This window comes from Colletes gigas, unplaced genomic scaffold (genome assembly GCF_013123115.1).
Source record: "Colletes gigas isolate AHSC1104 unplaced genomic scaffold, ASM1312311v1 Colletes_gigas_Sc00005, whole genome shotgun sequence".
In the NCBI taxonomy this organism is placed as follows: domain Eukaryota; kingdom Metazoa; phylum Arthropoda; class Insecta; order Hymenoptera; family Colletidae; genus Colletes; species Colletes gigas.
In genome coordinates this window covers 10,207,834-10,225,690 of record NW_025106634.1, presented here as the reverse complement: position 1 = coordinate 10,225,690, position 17,857 = coordinate 10,207,834, and the positions used below count along the sequence as shown (strand labels likewise).

The 17,857-nt window shown below is 40.1% G+C and overlaps 1 protein-coding gene across 1 annotated transcript; it reads right to left on the bottom strand.

The window, feature by feature from the left end:
- Window positions 1-4,609: 4,609 nt before the first annotated feature.
- On the bottom strand, window positions 4,610-15,159 carry LOC122395418 (ubiquitin carboxyl-terminal hydrolase 31-like). The gene is made up of 4 exons (XM_043392974.1): window positions 14,103-15,159; window positions 7,320-7,693; window positions 5,108-6,521; window positions 4,610-5,027 (listed from the first exon to the last, which is right to left on the bottom strand). Exons 1-4 carry the CDS (start codon window positions 14,982-14,984, stop codon window positions 4,905-4,907), a joined length of 2,793 nt encoding a protein of 930 aa, XP_043248909.1. The 5' UTR covers window positions 14,985-15,159; the 3' UTR covers window positions 4,610-4,904.
- Window positions 15,160-17,857: the final 2,698 nt, after the last annotated feature.

Below are 17,857 nucleotides of genomic sequence, written 5' to 3'. Positions count from 1 at the left end.
TTCCAGCCTAAAATTCAATGAAATCCATTAACTATTGTAGGAGTTATGTCCGTTTGAAAATTGGACCATTTTTATAGGGTTTTTCTCACTTTACATAATTAAAGAAAAACTTTTCGATTAGTCTTGAAATTTCTACATATTTTACACCAAAATACGCGTCGTTTGCCTTTCGAAACATTAAAATCCTTCAATCCGATCAGAAGTTATGATGTTTGAAACATACGCATGATCTTTCAGAGAAACATTTCTAACCTCACATTATATTTTTGGTAAAGAATTTTTTTCTCGAAAGAGCGTAGGAATTCGGGGGTATGTCTATTGACCAAAAATGTTTGTAATTTACTCCACAACCGAAAATAATTTTTCCAGAACGATTTGAAATATTTTAATTTTTGCCGAAAAATTTATCAACCTATTGAAATTTTTTTTCTCGAAAGTGCGTAGGATTTAGAAACATGCATTCCATTGTAATAAAACTAGTAAAATCCTAAAACATTCCTTTTATTTATAATAAAATATCGTTGTTTTGTTGTGTTTTAATTTTTTAAAATAAATGATTCCCACCTCTGCTCTATATCTTGTCGATACATTTTGGCGTTTATTGCTTTTACTGACTAGGATGATCGGCTCGAATATGATTCATAAAATTATCGTTCTTAAATATAGAGAGCACAACGAAATATCACCACGATTTATAACAAAGTCGGTTCATCGATTTTTTTAACGTCGATCAGACCTCGGATCTATCTTACGTCTCCTCTGCGTCTACATCTACATACATTACGCATGTAAAACTTATTTATGAAACCACTGAACGAGCTACCGAAGATATTCTTATGCCGCGTCAATGATATTGTATTTATTTAAAATACAGTATCCGAACTTATACTTTGAATCCATGAAACCAATTATAAAAATATATTCTTAAAATTAAATTAAGACCGCGCGTACAATTAATTAATCTCGTTACGTTTTCGAATAGATAACTCGTAAACAACATTCTAAGATATCTGAACAAACGACTGAGAACAGCAGGGTTACAAGTCGAAACCGTAAATATTACAATGAAATTTTTACTTGGAGCACTTGCATTCCTGAGACAGCTGTCAGGTGGTTTACAAGTAACAGCGACGTGGTGCAACGACTGCTGTTGCTGCATTTTCTGATACCAGTTAGCGAGCAGTTTTTCTTTGGATTCGTCGTCTCGCTTGAAATAACAGAAAGAAGAAAACTCGTGCTCCACTGATCTATTTCGTTCCAACCATCATGACACGTTACATTATTACAAATGTCCCCACCGACCGCGATGGTTTCTTTATTCAAAAGTCAGTCAAATTTATGGCTGACTTTGGCTTTCAACTCTCTAACCTATAAAAAATTGCCAGCCTTGGTAAGAGAAGTAAGTATGTACGCTCTGTCGGAAGGCATTCAGGTTGCAAGCCTGAGGCCGACATTTCCACGTTTAGGTTACCTTCATTTTCAAAACAGATACATTCATTATGTAAAGGTTTCTTCTACTATGAGCAATTTCGACTATAATGTCCGAGGCCCACCGAACACGGTTTTTCTACTCAAGAGTCGGGGATGTTTACACGCGGGAACACGTTCAAGGAGACAACTTTGCAACAACAAGGCTTGTACTTCTGCGAAAGAACCGTTCGCTCTTGAGAGGAAAATTCGAGTCGAGTGGACCTTAGGCTTTAGAGATAGTTGATTAGAACAATGCGTAAGTAACTTTTACGATTATGTGGTCGAAAAGCATATGGTGCTTCTCGTGGTGGAAAGAAAAAGGAGAGAGTGTCGACGACGACGGTAAATGGAGACGATCCATCGTTGGATCGAAAACTTGGCAAATGGCTCTACATTCTGCGAAAAATATTGACAAGTTTTACATCGAATCTAAGTAGTCTGTTAATTGTTATCTGCTTTTATGAATTGTTTACGACTGGTTTGTTCACAATTATGGCGAAACTAATAACAAGAATAATAATAATAATAATACTAGGTTGTTGCTGGGTAGGTACCACCTGTAACTACCAAATTTTCAAAGAAAAATATTGTATAATACGAAAAATTCAAGTATCAGCAATTTAAGGGTTATGTACCTGAAACTATGACTCGTTTTATAATTGAACTTTAATGTAAATAATTGAGAAATACATAATCGGCATCTTTAAATTACTTAGTTTCAAATAGTTCACCTATGAATATTACTTTTTATTGAAAAATCTCTGTATATTATGTTTTCTTTATCGTTAATTATTTATAAACTTTTTACATTAACCTTCGATAATAATATTATACAATGTTTCGTTTCGAATTCAATATCATCTCCTACATATTTATACATATACGTTTTATGATCCACGGAATCGACGATTAAAATAAAGTTGGTCCAACTAGATGCATTATCTTGTTTCGACGATTTTCAATTGTTTGTGTTCGGTAAAAAGCTAGGTTAACGACCATCTTGGACGATATTTCTTTGTATCTAAGGAAACGTTTCGGCATTTACTAAATATCGTAACAAAAATGGTAATTATTTTCTGCTTTTAAACTCGAGAAGTTTGGACAATATTACTTTTAAGGTTGAAAAGTACAATAATCATAAATCAAAACTGACATAGTGCAACGTGTACAAAGTGGAATGATATTTTGTGTCTGTGTGTGTGTGTGTGTGTGTGTATACACGTCATCTAATTATTTCAACGAAAATAGCAGCGATAATATGAATAATCTATAGTACATCTCTCAGTCGATTAATGTCGCAACTTTTAAACTAATAATAATAATAATAATAATAATAATAATAATAATAATAATAACAACAATAACAACAATAATAACGGGTAGCGTCAATCGTTCTCTCTCTCTCTCCCATTTCTTTTTTCTATCATACGCATTTCACGCATTCATTCCAATGAATACTTGACCGCGCATTAATTCGTCCATGTATAGGAAAAAATCAGCAACTCCTGTATCAACCAAGACCATTTCTTTCGCGGATAAATGTCTCGATTGGTGTCGGAGAGGATGATTTTTCTCGTAGGAATGAAACGAATCGTTACAGTCCGGCTGTACATTTTGTCGAATGCCACGAAAATATTTTCAGGAGCTGTTTATTACTTTTGTTTCACGATGGCACAAGGGTTTTTAAACATCGATAAAGGCATAATAACTTTTTGTGTCGTTTAAAATCGTTTAGATGCAATAATCGATTCCCTGATAAACGATAACAATTAATTAATAAGTTTAAGGTTCGCAGAGCTTTCAATAAAGAAGCATCATCTCGAATGTCGTAAATATCGATTTGTTGTTCGGGTCGCCATAGTACTCGACTTGCCCTAGAGATTTGTTGCAACGATCGATCGTAAAAAACAGGAAAGATTATTAAAACGAGCATACTCGAGTACAGAGAACGTACGCTTGGCTCGACGCTGACTCGCATTCAGAATTCTATCATCTCGTGCACCAATTTACTCACGCTACCACGGTCCACGATACGTGTGACTAGCAATAAATGTTATTTTAAAAATAAGTTAAATAACTTTCATTCGATGATTATGCGCACTCGCGCACGTTACAGCGCGTTAATCGGTTTCACTTTCATTCGTCTCTTTCCCCATCGTCTTTTACTAAACATGTCTAAGTGGAATGATCGCTGCTACCGGTAGATTAGAGTATTTTTTAACGAGGAGAAATAAAGATGGTTGGAAAGGTACATAGGTATATGTACATTAAGAAGGTAGGAGAGCCAGTTTTGTCGAGATCCGATATACTATACTTGAATGTTGAAACTGTAAAATTGAATCGCGCCAATCGCAGGAAGAATTGGAATAAACGGTGGAAGTATATAGATTTTCTTGGTCGACGATTCGTTAGAATGAAAATAAGAGTTGGGTATAGAGGTTTTCTAATTTGTTGGGTTCCGTGATGTGATGTCGATGTTTGGTAACGAAACGGTCTCGCAGTTAATCGGTATACTTACACGATTGCAAACGCCGTATCGAGATATATAAATATATATATATATATATATATATATACATATATATGTATATATGTATATATATAATATTAATTGTTGAGATAAGGCCACTAGTGGGTGATACAAATACAGTATAAATATTCTATAGTTAAGCATAGATTGAAAGCAATGGTTAGCGACTACAATATGTCCAGAGAAGAATCAGAATTCTTGAGAAAGAAGGTAATCGTAATAGGTGAATTTAGTAACGCGCAAGATTCGAGTTATTGTCATATTTCCATTATAAAGCGCGACTGATACTGGCTGTCGGTAGACTGATTTCGTCCGCACAAAAATCCATTCTTCCCGAACATATGTAGAATTTAATTACCTATTGCGTCGATGATCCAAGTATTAACAATAGACGCGACTCGTAACGAGGAATTCGTAGTTTTCCGTATTGAATATAATATTTGTCCTTTTGTTAAAAAGTTTACTAACAACTAGAATATACAATACAATTCACGCAATCTCTGTATACAAACACGTTATAAATTACAAAAGAAATCACTAAAGCCTCGAGAGTTTCGGTTTCATAGAGAAAAATCTCGTTCGACGAACACACGTGCGCGTGTGTTTTCCTCATATACGTAGAACGTTTCGGTTATCTTTTTGCGAAAATCGGATATATCGGTAGAAGGAAGCGTACGTATCGCTGCGTAGAAATCGAACGATTAGCGACAGATTCGAGTACTTTTCCAATAGAACCGAACCTGTTTCGGTAAAAAGATTAACGGATTCAAATATCGCGGCAACGTTGCCCTTCAACTTTGGGCGTTGCAAATGTTTTGATAATGTTTACGACGCACCCACCATATTTCAGGCACTATAGATTGAGCGTTGCTTGAGCCAGATATCGTCCGGCTTAAATCGTGTGTTACAACGTTGACTCGTGAATGATGGTTGTGTCTGGATCGCTACTGCTATGAATGATCGTGGGTTGCGGCACGTGCGGCGTTAACGTGATGGACGACATTTTTCTAACAGGTTTCGGCGAAGCCTGAAAACGAAGAAAAGGAAAAAGAATAAAAAAGAGGTAACGATATATGTATAATTATATTATTGGTTAAAAGTGTTTACCCATTCTCTCCTGCAAGGTGCTTCGTCGTCGGAATAATGGTCGATCTGTCCAATGTCCGTTTCCGTGGCAACGTTCCTCTTCTTGGGTTGTAACGTAGCGTAATTGCGACAGCCTCTATTGAAGTTCGTGATATTCTTCTCTTCTACGATCTTCTCTTGGCACAGTATCTCCTGCGACTTGCTTTGGTTATTGTTCGTGACGTTACTGCTATTAGTCTTGTTGTTGAAGTAAAAGGGTGGCATTTTGGAAACCCAATGATCGAGGCCCGATCCGGCCGAACTCGTGGACGCGGCCGAAGAATTGCCGGAATTGTTGGTCAAACCTCTTCGTTGATAAAACAACATGTACGCGGCGTTGGTAATCAAATTGGTGTCATTGACCGCTTCGACTCGCGTATCGTCGAAACAGTACCACTGAGTGTCGTAAGGATTTCGACAGAAGGCCGTGTAATGACCACCTTGTAGATCTTGGCCATGATGATTGCAAATCGCGTAAAGGTCGTAAACGTTTTCATCGTACTTTGGAATATTTTGCTGACGAGGTCTTGGTTTCTTCCAAGGCGACCAGCCAAGACCTCCCAAGCTCGCGACATTATTATGCGACTGCACTCCGTTGTGAGCGAGATGAGGAGTCATGTCGAAACCGTACAAAGGGAAATCGACCAACATGGTCAACTTCGAGGTGGATCTCTGTTTCGACTGTTGTCGGAATCGTTTCAAGTGTATGACCAAGATGTCCGGCAACGACCAGAGTCCCAACTTTTTCACAACTTCTTGCTTTTTGTTGCAGTAGGGGCAATGCCAGGCGTCTTCGGCGCCTAATATCTCAGCTCTGGTGTAGAGATCGAAACATTCCTCGAGCGTAACGGCACCACCCACCTCCGAGTTACTCTTCAACTGTTTCACGCTGGCGTGTTCCTCGATCTGATCTGTATCGTCCTGAATGATGTTGCATTTGCTCGCTTCGTCCCATTCGAGGATCAATTTAACGTGCTGAGGACCTGAATCGTCCGCGCATAGCGCCAATGCTTGCTCGATCTGCTCCGTGTAAAGAGGATGTTCGACGCAGGGATCTATGCAAGGGTGTTCGTCTTGGATCGGCGTGGCTGCCGGATCCGCGACCCGAATATTAAACAGGCCAGGACTCTGGCTCGACGTGAGGACATCGTCGGCTAAAACACTGTGCATCTCCTTTAGCAAAAGTTTCTGTAAATCTTCGTAGGACGTCTCACGGGACACTTGCATCGTATACGGGCTGCCGAAACGTTGCCTCAACTCGCCTTTCACCACAACGTTGATCCAAACTAACAAAATATATGCCTGCTCCGTAGGTTCCTTCAGTTGTGGCAGTTCTATACAGTAGAGTGGGTCGATTTCCGCGATAACGGACAGAGGTTGGCAATCTGAGAAAGTTCTGTAACGAATTTAGTTAATTACGTATCTGCTGCACACTATCGCTCGATCGCTAGAAAACAATAGAAAATTCGGCTAATTTAATCGACGCGTTTATATGTATACAGGGTGTTTGGCCACCCCTGGGAAAAATTTTAACGGGGGATTCTAGAGGCCAAAATAAGACGAAAATCAAGAATATCAATTTCTTCACTGAGGCTACGTTAAAAAGTTATTAACGTTTAAAGTTCCGCCCTTACTGAATTTTTTTCTCGAAAATGCGCAGGATTTCGGGGTTATGTCTACTCACCAAAAATGATTCTAATTGACCCCTGCACCGAAAATAATTTTTCCAGAACGATTTGAAATTTTTTTTTTCCGTCAAAAAATTTCACATCTTCTCGAATTTTTTTCTAGAAAGTGGGTAGGATATCGGGGGTGTGTCTATTCACCAAAAATAATTGTAATTGTTCCTCGCAACTGAAAATAATTTTTCCAGAACGATTTGTAATTTTTCAATTTTGTCGAAAAATTTCACACCTTCTCGAATTTTTTTCTTGAATCTGGCTAGAATTTCGAGGGTTTGTGTAATGACCAAAAATTATTGTAATTGACCCCTGCAACCGAAAATAATTTTTTAAGAACGATTTGAAATTTTTGAATTTAATTGTTAATAACTTTTTAACGAAGCCTCGATTAATAAATTAGTATCCTTGATTTTCGTCTTATTTTGACCTCTAGAATCTCTTATTAAAATTTTTCCCATGGGTGGCCGAACACCCTGTATAGTTAGACATTTTACAGAGCCGTTGTTAGTTACCTGTGAAATCCTTCGTCGTGGATTTCCGTGAGTAACATGTGATTATCCTCGATGCCCGTGTCGCTGGCCAAAATATCCCTCAGTTCTCTCACGTTGGCCGCCTGATTCACGCTCACGCCGATCTTTACTTGCCGCGGTTGCTGCGACGTGTACAATACGTTCACGAAAAGGTAGATCTGTCGATGATTCTGAGGAACCGGCACCGACACGCACAGGAAAGGATCGAACGTATTCGACTGGCGGTGACATCTTGGACAAGTCAGACTAGACCGAAATTGGGCTTGGAACACCGCGTGCACGAACGAATTGTTGCACCGGACATGATTCGCTAACGTTTCCGCCGCTACGATGTCGTCCGGTCTCCCAAACGAATTCTGAAAACCAGACAAAACGACAATTTATATTACTTTTCTCCCTTTCTCCCTCTTTCTTCTAGACACGTTTATCGAAAACTATTCTCATCTAGAGAGATCGCGTTGAAAATTTCGAGCAAAGTAATGTCTTTGTAGATCGGTGTCGGATCGACGGTGTACGGGAAGTTGAGAGCGTTTTAAATTACGCCGCCTCCGACATGAAAATTTCCGCTAAACACGAGACATTCCGTGGGGACTCGTTCTTTTCGCGAGACACGAAACACTCGCGAATCCAGTTTATCGGCCACGGTACACAAAGACGATCGTTTAAAACGCGTCTGTTCTAATAATAACCGTCTACCGACAGTTTCTTGCCGCCTATACCGCTTTTCTGTCTTTGGTTTCGCAATAGATCCCACGGAACAACCAAACCACCAACTGGAATACGCTAATAAATATTGGACAATTACGATAAAGCTATCAAGAAAAGTCGAGCATTTTATTTTTATCGAATCAAACGACACGATCTTTCATTCTCGACTGCGTATCTGCAATCTGCATCGAATCTAACGATCGTTGAACGATCACAGAGAAAAATAAGCAAACATCGATCATCTATCACATAACTGTTTGACGAACCTTTCAACGACCTGCCCTTATATTAACAGTTATTCTTTCTACATTGACACGTGCATGTATATTCGGAAAACCGTATCGTACCATTGACTACGCAATTACTATGACCCTGCGATCAAGGTCGCAACGGACAATTTTAAACGACAATCGAATTAGTCTCATCGGTATTTTCTCTTGTCTCTTCTTTTCCTTTTCGATCAGCGGATTCACAGAGAAGGCTTCCCCTAACCAGATCACCAATCTGCGACCTTCGAATCACGCCGAATCGCGTTTTTACCTTCTAAATACATGCACGAATAATTGTAACATTAACATCTTTACTTTATTTATGTATACTCGTTCAACAAACAGAAATGAACAAGTTCACGAAAGATAGCAATGCTTCTTTTACGTAGATAAAACCGTTTCGTTTTACCGGTCATTTTTAACGTGCGCTCGGAAGCCAAGAATAGGATAACTGTTGAACCATCCGCAGGATGTATCGTCGATCCAGTTGTCGGAAGTAATTTTCATTGCTTACAGACTGTAACGACTCACGATTGGTCAATGTCACGTTGGTACAAATGTACCTGGCGTGAACGATTGGCCAGCCGGTCGGTAACCCAACTACGACCAAACCTCAACATTGCGATTCGTTATACAAACTATTCAGCCATTTTCAAAAACAGTTGACGTGAAATTATGTATAAGAATTTTTCTTTCCGTGTCTCTCGATCTACTTACGTTATAGCTATCTACATACCTAACTACATTGCATAATAATTTAAATTTCTTTCTTTTTTCGTCGACAAATTTAAGCCATCCCCCTCCCTGTCGATTTTTCTTGAAAATTCACTATTGTAAGAGACCATTCGAATCAATTGCTTCTTCCTCGAATCCCTGAAGCTATAGAAAATTTTAATGAGGGATTCTAGACGCCAAAATAAGACGAAAATCAAGAATACCAATTTATTAATCGAGGCTTCGTTAAAAAGTTATTAACAATTAAATTCAAAAATTTCAAATCGTTCTGGAAAAATTATTTTCGGTTGCGGGGGTCAATTACGATCATTTTTGGTCATTACACATACCCCCGAAATCCTACCCAGTTTCGAGATAAAAAATCGGGTAGGTGGTGAAACTTTTCGGCGAAAAAATTATTTTCGTTTACGGGGGTTGATTACAATCATTTTTGGTCATTACACATACCCCCGAAATCCTACGCATTTTCGAGAAAAAAATTCCTTACCGAAAATCTAATGCGAGGTCAGAAATGCTTCCCTGATATTTCATGCGAATCTTTAAAATGTCATAACTTTTGAACGGATCGGACGATTTTAATGTTCAAAAAGGCAAACGACGCGTATTTTAATGGAGAATATGTGGGAATCGCAAAAATATTCGAAAAGTTGATCCTTGACCCCGAAAAGTTAAAAAACCCCATAAAAATGGTTCAATTTTCAAACAGCCATAACTCCTGCAATAGCCAATATATTTCAATGAAACTTTTTCCTGAAGTAGGGCTCATGGGCACCTACAAAAAAGTATTAGCCAACTTTTCTGTAGGGCGTCAAACAAAATTACTAAAAATGAAAAACGAATTTTCAAGAAAAATCGACAAGGGAGTATGCCTAAATTTTTCGGCGAAAAAAAATTTTTCAAATCGTTTTGGAAAAAATTATGTTCGGTTGCGGGGGTCAATTACAATCATTTTTGGTGAATACACATACCCCCGAAATCCTACCCATTTTCTAGAAAAAAATTCGAGGTGTGAAATTTTTTGACGGAAAAAAAAAAATTTAAAATCTTTCTGGAAAAATTATTTTCGGTTGCAGAGGTCAATTACAATCATTTTTGGTGAGTAGACATACCCCCGAAATCCTGCGCATTCTCGAGAAAAAAATTCAGTAAGGGCGGAACTTTAAACGTTAATAACTTTTTAACAAAGCCTCCATCAAGAAATTGGTATTGTTGATTTTTGTCTTATTTTGGTCTGTATCATCCCCCGTTAAAATTTTTTGTATAACAAAGTTCATCGGAATGGTTAAAAAGTCTAACCTTCGATTTTAAGCCGGATCAATTTTCCTGGGGATTTTCTTCCGGATCGGCAGAGCGAGACGACCTCTGCCGGTAGGAAGAACAACACGTGTCGCGTTACACACACGCAAGGTCCCGTCAAAGGTAATGGCTTTTCATAAAACCAGGCGTCACGGTGTTTTGAATTTATACACCTGCTTGCTCTCTTTAGTCGCTTATCCTTCCGTTGCGTTACGACGACGCATCGTGTTCGATATAAAGGATAACATTCGAGAAAATACCACGGGAAAAGTAGGAAAAACGCCTAATGAAAACTGAGAAGAACAAGGCGATAACGAGAGCAGCGTGATAGTTATTACGATTAGCTTATAAAACGGAACTGATTCGCGCGGTCTTAATACCGACTAATTATAAACAAACGATGAAAAAGTTATTTCTAGCTAATCACCGTTAACTTTGGATTTACCTATGTGTAACAAGGAACGAGCTGTGCTGACACGCAAACCTTCGAGTCGATCGAGTCCTGTAAACTTTTACCGTCTATCATTTATAAAACCAATCATTTACACATATATTACAAAGCATAAGTATTGCTGTGTGACCGATGAAACGAAATGTAAACTTTCAATTTCAAACATCTCTACTTTGTTATGCTCGACAAGTTAAAACAAATTGTTTACGTTCGTTGTACTTAATGCTTGGACGTACGACCATCGTTTCGAAGGATACTTTTCTACGGATGATAAATTATTCAAGCGACTGTGATCGAGGTTGCGTCGCGACGTTTACTTACGCTTCCTAATTTATGAGAAAAACTCACGCAAAGATAGAGAAGAGAATAGTTGATCGATAACGTTATCGAGGTCGTTTCTCGATTCGTCGAAATTCAGATATCCTAATTTTAAAAGGTAACTAACTATTGTTATCGCAAGATGGCACTCGACGCAGCCGGCATCGTAGTTTACGCTTGCTGGAATTTTTACAAGTGTCAATGATAAGGTTAGGAGATGCTTTTCAACGTGTTGCTCTATTCGTTCTTATTACATATTTACAACTAGAAGAAAACCTACCTATGTACATACGTAACGAATAAAAGACACGTTTGAAACGTAGAAAAGGTAAAAAAGATGCGTTTATATTTTTGGAAAACATGTTCGATTTTGAAGGCATCTCGATGTCTGGTTAGGAACAAGTCGGTCAACGTGTCCGACGACCAAGGGCGCTCGAGACAAAAAAACTGGTGACGAAAAAGTAGCACGAGGCAGCAGCCGTGAACAAACTACAGAAGCGACACGTCGGAGATTGTTGGTTTATCGCTTCCTTATCCGATGCTTGGTAAATATACATATACATAAGTACTTGGATCGCACGCAACAAATGGCTGATAAGATAAGCAACGAAGGATACGAATGAATAACCTATCCGGTGGGGATCGAGTGGTATGTACTTGTTTACATATTTATTACTAATATAAGCAACAAGTTTTTTTATAACGTAGGAGTTGATGTACGTATAAAATAAAGGAGAAACGAGGAGAAAGTAGCGCGTACAAGAAAACAAATAGGAGCATGTATATGTATACCATTTGTATACATAGATGTCGAGAAACGTGGTCTTGGAATTAAACCAAAGCAAACGATACTAACAACGGATAGTTTAAAAGAGTCGTTCGAAAGGTTAAACAGATCGATGTAGCTATAAAATTTGTTAGCATTAATAGATAATCGGTCGAGGGAGTTATATATTTGCATAATACCGCCCATATAAAATAACAGAGATTGTCGGAGCTTTTTCATTGCCGCGTGAAACTTGCTGTCTCGTTAAATATCATAATCTCAAGTAATTATCGACTCGTGACACAAGAGTGAACAATATAAATAGTCTTGTACTCTTAAAATTGCACGGAATGGCTTTACGATGTAAACGGATCGAAGACCAAGTTGCGTAAAACGACGAACGAACAAAGTATGTATAATGTGCACATGTAAACTAGAAACGTTTAAGTGCAAAATGACGATAATTCTTTAGATAATTGACGATTACATTTTACTACATTTACCGTTGCGTTTAATGGTCACACTAGGCAGCATGTAAGGTAAGTACACATATCTACGTCCACGAACGATCGTATACAAACGAAACTTTCCCTCGGGGTATTTTCAAAGTTGCATCACGCCCACTTATTATATTTTTCTACGCGTGTCGGTGAGAATGGCGAATTTCACGTGGCTGAGACTCGTATTAATAAATATCCAGCTATATTTTTTATACTTGGTAAATTACAATAAACAACGTTAAAGCTTTGTTTTAATTTCCATTTCTGTCCTTTCGTCGGCTAATATCGTTTATTGTCGGACGAGCCAGTATGATTCACGGTTTTGTTTGCTGTAATTTTTCTATGCTTTGTGCCCGATCGTCATGCAACTACGAGCATGTACTTGCAAATTCCATATATGTACACACACACACGCAGAGCGCTTTTAAACCGTACCGTAAATATTCTCGTCGAATAAAAAACGATGGTCAAAATACCATCGACGTTTCATCGTCCATCGAGTAAGTAGGTATGTACATAACCTGTAAACGATAATCGAAATAGACGTAATACGAACAGCTAATAATCGTCACGCGTGTTGCGCACTTTATTCTCGTTACGTCATTTATCATTCAACATCTCGAGTGATGATTCAGCGAACTAAAATTCTTCCCGTCCGCTCTCTTTCTCTGTCTGTCTATTTGTCTGTGCCCATGCAGTGACACGGACCGTGTCACTCGCTATTCAAGTTCATGTTTATCGAATGTAGATTATTTTTAGGATTGAAAAATGATACACTACCACAGTTGTGTTCTTTGGTCGCTTTACCATGCAATTTGATTATTCGGTAAATGGTCGCTTTGGAAATGTCACCAAGAAGACACGAAAAAACGTAGGTAACGCGGCACGCGCTACAACACTGGCTCGTGCGACAAGCTCGAACGTTATCTGAAACACGCGACCATCTCGGGAAAAATAATGAATTACTCGAGAAAATAACATTTTTCCATCGTTTCACTTTAATCGGTCAGTCACTTGTCATCACTTGTCCGTAAAAGTATAAAAGATTTGTATAGAAGAAGAAGACAGTTTCGAAATTTAATTTCTAATTATGCTAGGAATGGTTTAATCGCGGAGACAAGTACATTTGGACAGACGCATTTCCGGTTATCGAAAAGCCGGACCAATCTCTGTACGAGATTCCAACAGCCCCGACGAATCAATTTAAATGTATGGTTTGGCGGTTGTTTCAGGAACAGATTGATTTTCCCGCGGATCCGTCTGTCTCGATGCCGTTCAGAAAGCGTGGCACGTACTTTTCGAACGCGAAATAAATTTAGGTTAAGGCTTCGTTGCGACCGACTGCCTCCATCTTCTTCGCGCGTAATAAATAAAATCTAGTCAAGGCTGTACAGAAACCTACAGAAATCCCATTAATTTTAAAGATGAAAAATCAAATATACGTGCATGTAATATTTATCACTTTCGTGTAAACACATTCTCCCAGAGAGCGGGAGGTAATCGGAGGATAAATAAATAATGTGATTCTCGGATGATATTATATAACGAGGAATCGACGCGGCGAACGATAATAAACCTGTCCATCGGGTGCAACGATGCGAGAAACGACGACGACGACGAGGACGAGTCTCGCGCGCCCAACTTTCAAGCCATGCATGTCACGACCGACCAAACCAAACCAAACCAAACGAAACGAAAAGTTTTAAAGACACGTTATCTCACCTTGATGATCTTATACTTTTTTTTGGTTGCTTGATTTAGGTCCTCGTGCACTTTGTCCAGCAGCCACAACAAGAACTCTTGAGCATCGTGCTGCAAATTTCCCCGATACTGACTTCCGTATTTATCGACGACACTCTTAAACGCCGTGCTCATCTCGGGATCGTACTGGCAACTCCATATAGCCTTCAACAACAGGGCCAACTGTTCGGTGATCTCTCCTTTCGTCCCGTATTTCTTCGAGTTCAATTTATTCCGTCGAGACAAATCGACCTTGTACTGATCCAAGACAAAATACTCGGCGAGTATGTCGGTATGCGATAGGCACTGTAGCACGGCGTTCATGAAACACGTGTTACCGTGATTGCGTAAACCAATCACCCCTGGTACTTTATCGGGCGGTATATGCGCCGGTCTAGGTGGAGGCACCCTTATATCTCCGGCACTGGACCCGAGATCGTCTCTGCGAGACGTTTTATGGTTCTGGGTAGCCACGTTCGACATGTGCTGTACCATCTTGTTGATGAACTTCCTCCAGGACGGTCTGCGAAACACTTTCTTCACACCGGGTCTCTCTGGATAGCTTTGACCACCACCACCGTGCAATCGGCCCATATTTTGTTGCATGCTTTCTACTTGCTGCTGCATATTGTTTCTCTCCTTGGTGCTCATCCCGCAGCCGCTGTCTTTCGTATCGCGATTCTGCTTCGAACGTCGCCGTGACATTCTCCCGGCACTTTGAAACGGATTCCTCGGCAACGTGAACGTACGTTTCAATCGCGATACGGAATCTCGTGTTTTCGCTTCGGACAATTTAACCTCTTCCACGCCCAGCTCACCCTCCGACACCGATTTCATCACCGCAATGGCCTTTTCACCGTCCATTGCCGGCCACGGAAACAACCGTTCACGCTTCCGCGTGGTCGATCACATCACGCTTACTTTAACGAACGATCGGTACGCGACGCGTATTTTACATATCCCGTCCATCGGTTACCGTTCACGGAACAACGTCATACGCGTAAACCGCTTGTACACTCGGACGGCCATTTGCCTTTTATCACAGGCTTCCACGATTTCATGACGCCTCTACCATAGACTACGCAAAATGGCTGACCGGGGAAACCTTGCTACGATCAAAGAAAAAAGCGCCCTTCGTGGTATTAACACCAGAGGGCTCGACTGTCGATAAATAAGCGCCATCTATCGTCGAAGATCTCAAACTATTCCACGACAAACTTGGACGTTTTAGCACCAGGGGGGCCCGAGGTCGGTAAATAAGCGCCATCTACCGTCGAAGATCTCAAACTATTCGACGACAAACTTGGCCGTTTTGCCGTAGATGGCAGTGCAAATCGTATACCACCGATGGGTCACGCAGAAATATTTTCAATAAAGAATTTTTTCCTCGAAAATGCGTAGGAATTTAGGGGTATGTCTATTCACCAAAAATGATCGTAATTGATCCCTGCAATCGAAAATAATATTTCCAGAGTGATTTGAAACTTTTCAATTTCGCCGAAAAAGGGTATAGCCGAATAAAGGGGTCGAATGTGCCCTTGAACCTTTATTCGACGATCTACGTGATGTTGTTTAATAGTTTTTTGTAGGTATTGGACAGCTTAACGGGGGACCAGTGTACCTGTAAAACAAAGGAAGCTCTTTTTTCCTGCGAGTAATTTACGCGCGTGGCCATCGTTCTTGAACGATCCTGTATAATGACTCTGTGGATCGATTCCTCGCGATTCGCGCGCATCTAACGTGCACCGTTCGCCAGGAGGAATCGTGAAAAGAAACCTGCGCTTTTCTCGCGAGGTTCATTAGCGCGGCAAATTAGTGTCTGCGGTTCAACGAGCGTTTCGTGGCAATATTCCAGAGGTGGAACGAACCGAAGCGCGTTCGAGGTGCATTCACGATAAGTCCGCGGCGGCGTGTTGCGAAGGAATGCGTGCCTTCTCCCTCTTCCCCCACCACGCGTTTCTCCCATTGTTCGTCCCTTGGGCGCGGTTCGATTCGTCCGTATTTTTTCCACTTGATTCGATTCTTCGCGACGACTTTGTACTTTCTTTTATTTTTTCTCCCAAACAAAAATCTAGCGCGTAAATTTTATTCGAAGGCATGGAATTTCTTGAAACGATATCGCAAGAATTCCCTGACTTTCGAAACGTTTCAAAAATAATAGCAAAGGGAATTTTTCATTACTCGGATGTTGCTTGTCGGTTCGTCTCTTTTTCGACGATTCAAACGTGGGTCCATTAACATTCCAGGACAGTCGTAGATAAAGCACGGAAGGCCCGAGGGATGCTTTTCGACCCTCCCACGTCCCTATAAAGTCCTGTTTTATCTCTACCGAATTCCTCAACGCTAACTCATCGCGGCTCATTGTAATGTTGATGTCACGCTGCGAACGAGACGAGGCGTGTCCTCGCATTGATTCGCGTGACTTTGAATTCGAAAAGCAGATTACGCTGCCCGTTATAAATATCACGATTGTTGGACATGGTCGATTTCGACTCGATCAACAAGCTATATTAAAAGGAATTAAAAATTCCAACGAAGCAACAACGATAATGAATCCTTTTATTTCCCTTCTATAAAAGTCAGCGTGTCGAAGGTCTTGGAGGATCATCGATAAAAATGGACCTGCATTTGCATCATTGTGAATCTTCAGCGACTTTGGTATGCATTTAGAAATCTTGTGTCACCTCGACTGACACGCCAGCCATTGCAAGTCGATGCAAGAAAACCGGACTGTGCGTAGCTCTTTGCTTTTCACTGTCAATTTTCTGTTTTTCTTTCCCCCCTCGACTTCTTTGGAAACTATATATGCAGGTGTCTTATAAACGAGCGTTATACATATTTTCAGACTCGATAATTGATACAGTAAACTCATTCGACGGTTTCTTTACACTTTCTTGTTTAATCGGTGACTTTTATTTCGAGAAAGTTGCGCCTGGATTTCGAAATGCACGAACTTTGTAACAGGGATGAGACGATCTAGTCGAATTAATGTTTCGTGCCGCTGCGCCGTCACGCATCGCTTCCGAGTTTCAAGTCGTACAGAATTGAAATGAGAATTGTAATTATTTGTTTTCTCGAAACGATCATTAGGAGACGCCCATAGCTGTTACAATCATGATTCTACTTTTACTTTACAAGCTCTCGTTCCCTCGGTTTAGATTCAATGATAATAATTTGCATCTTGATCAGCTTTTTAGCAAAGAACAGAAGTCTGCGAGGCTCGTAGCAACGCGATCTTGGTTGGAAATAAAACTATTTTGCTCGAAAGGCCGACTTGGTTCTTTTGTACCCTCGACTTAGACGATTTCGAGAGACCGGTTTGAGGTATTCGCGAACCTGGCGGCGCTTTCCCCTTCAAACGGACGCTAACATCGCGGATGAGACCAGACCTAACCCAGACGGAGACACCTCATTCCTCTTTCTCACACTATTCAACAGATCACGCGTACGTGAGCTTCGATCAGTTCGGAGAGTCGACAAAGACAAACTGACACAATGTCCTCTTTTTCGATTCTCCGAAGCTGCTCGAACTAATTTCGGATCGTCTCGTGGGAGTCGAGAGAGAAAGGCTCACATTTGCCTTCTTACAAATAGCAAGTAAGCAATAGGAGCAAGTAGCAATCGTTATACGTTGTCAGAAATATAACCCAGGAAAGGCTTGAAAGAAAATATTTTGTTCATTATGGTACTTTGCTTCACTTGAGATCGGATCCCAGTTGTTGAAGAGTGAGAAGAGA

What these genes read in the sequence shown, in the direction of transcription:
- LOC122395418 (XM_043392974.1), bottom strand. Translation starts at nt 14,984, where the DNA reads ATGGACGGTGAAAAGGCCATTGCGGTGATGAAATCGGTGTCGGAGGGT. An exon ending in AAAAGTATAAGATCATCAAG is followed by an intron (nt 7,694 to 14,102) that starts GTGAGATAACGT and finishes TCTGGTTTTCAG; the next exon opens with AATTCGTTTGGGAGACCGGA. An exon ending in CACGACGAAGGATTTCACAG is followed by an intron (nt 6,522 to 7,319) that starts GTAACTAACAAC and finishes AATTCGTTACAG; the next exon opens with AACTTTCTCAGATTGCCAAC.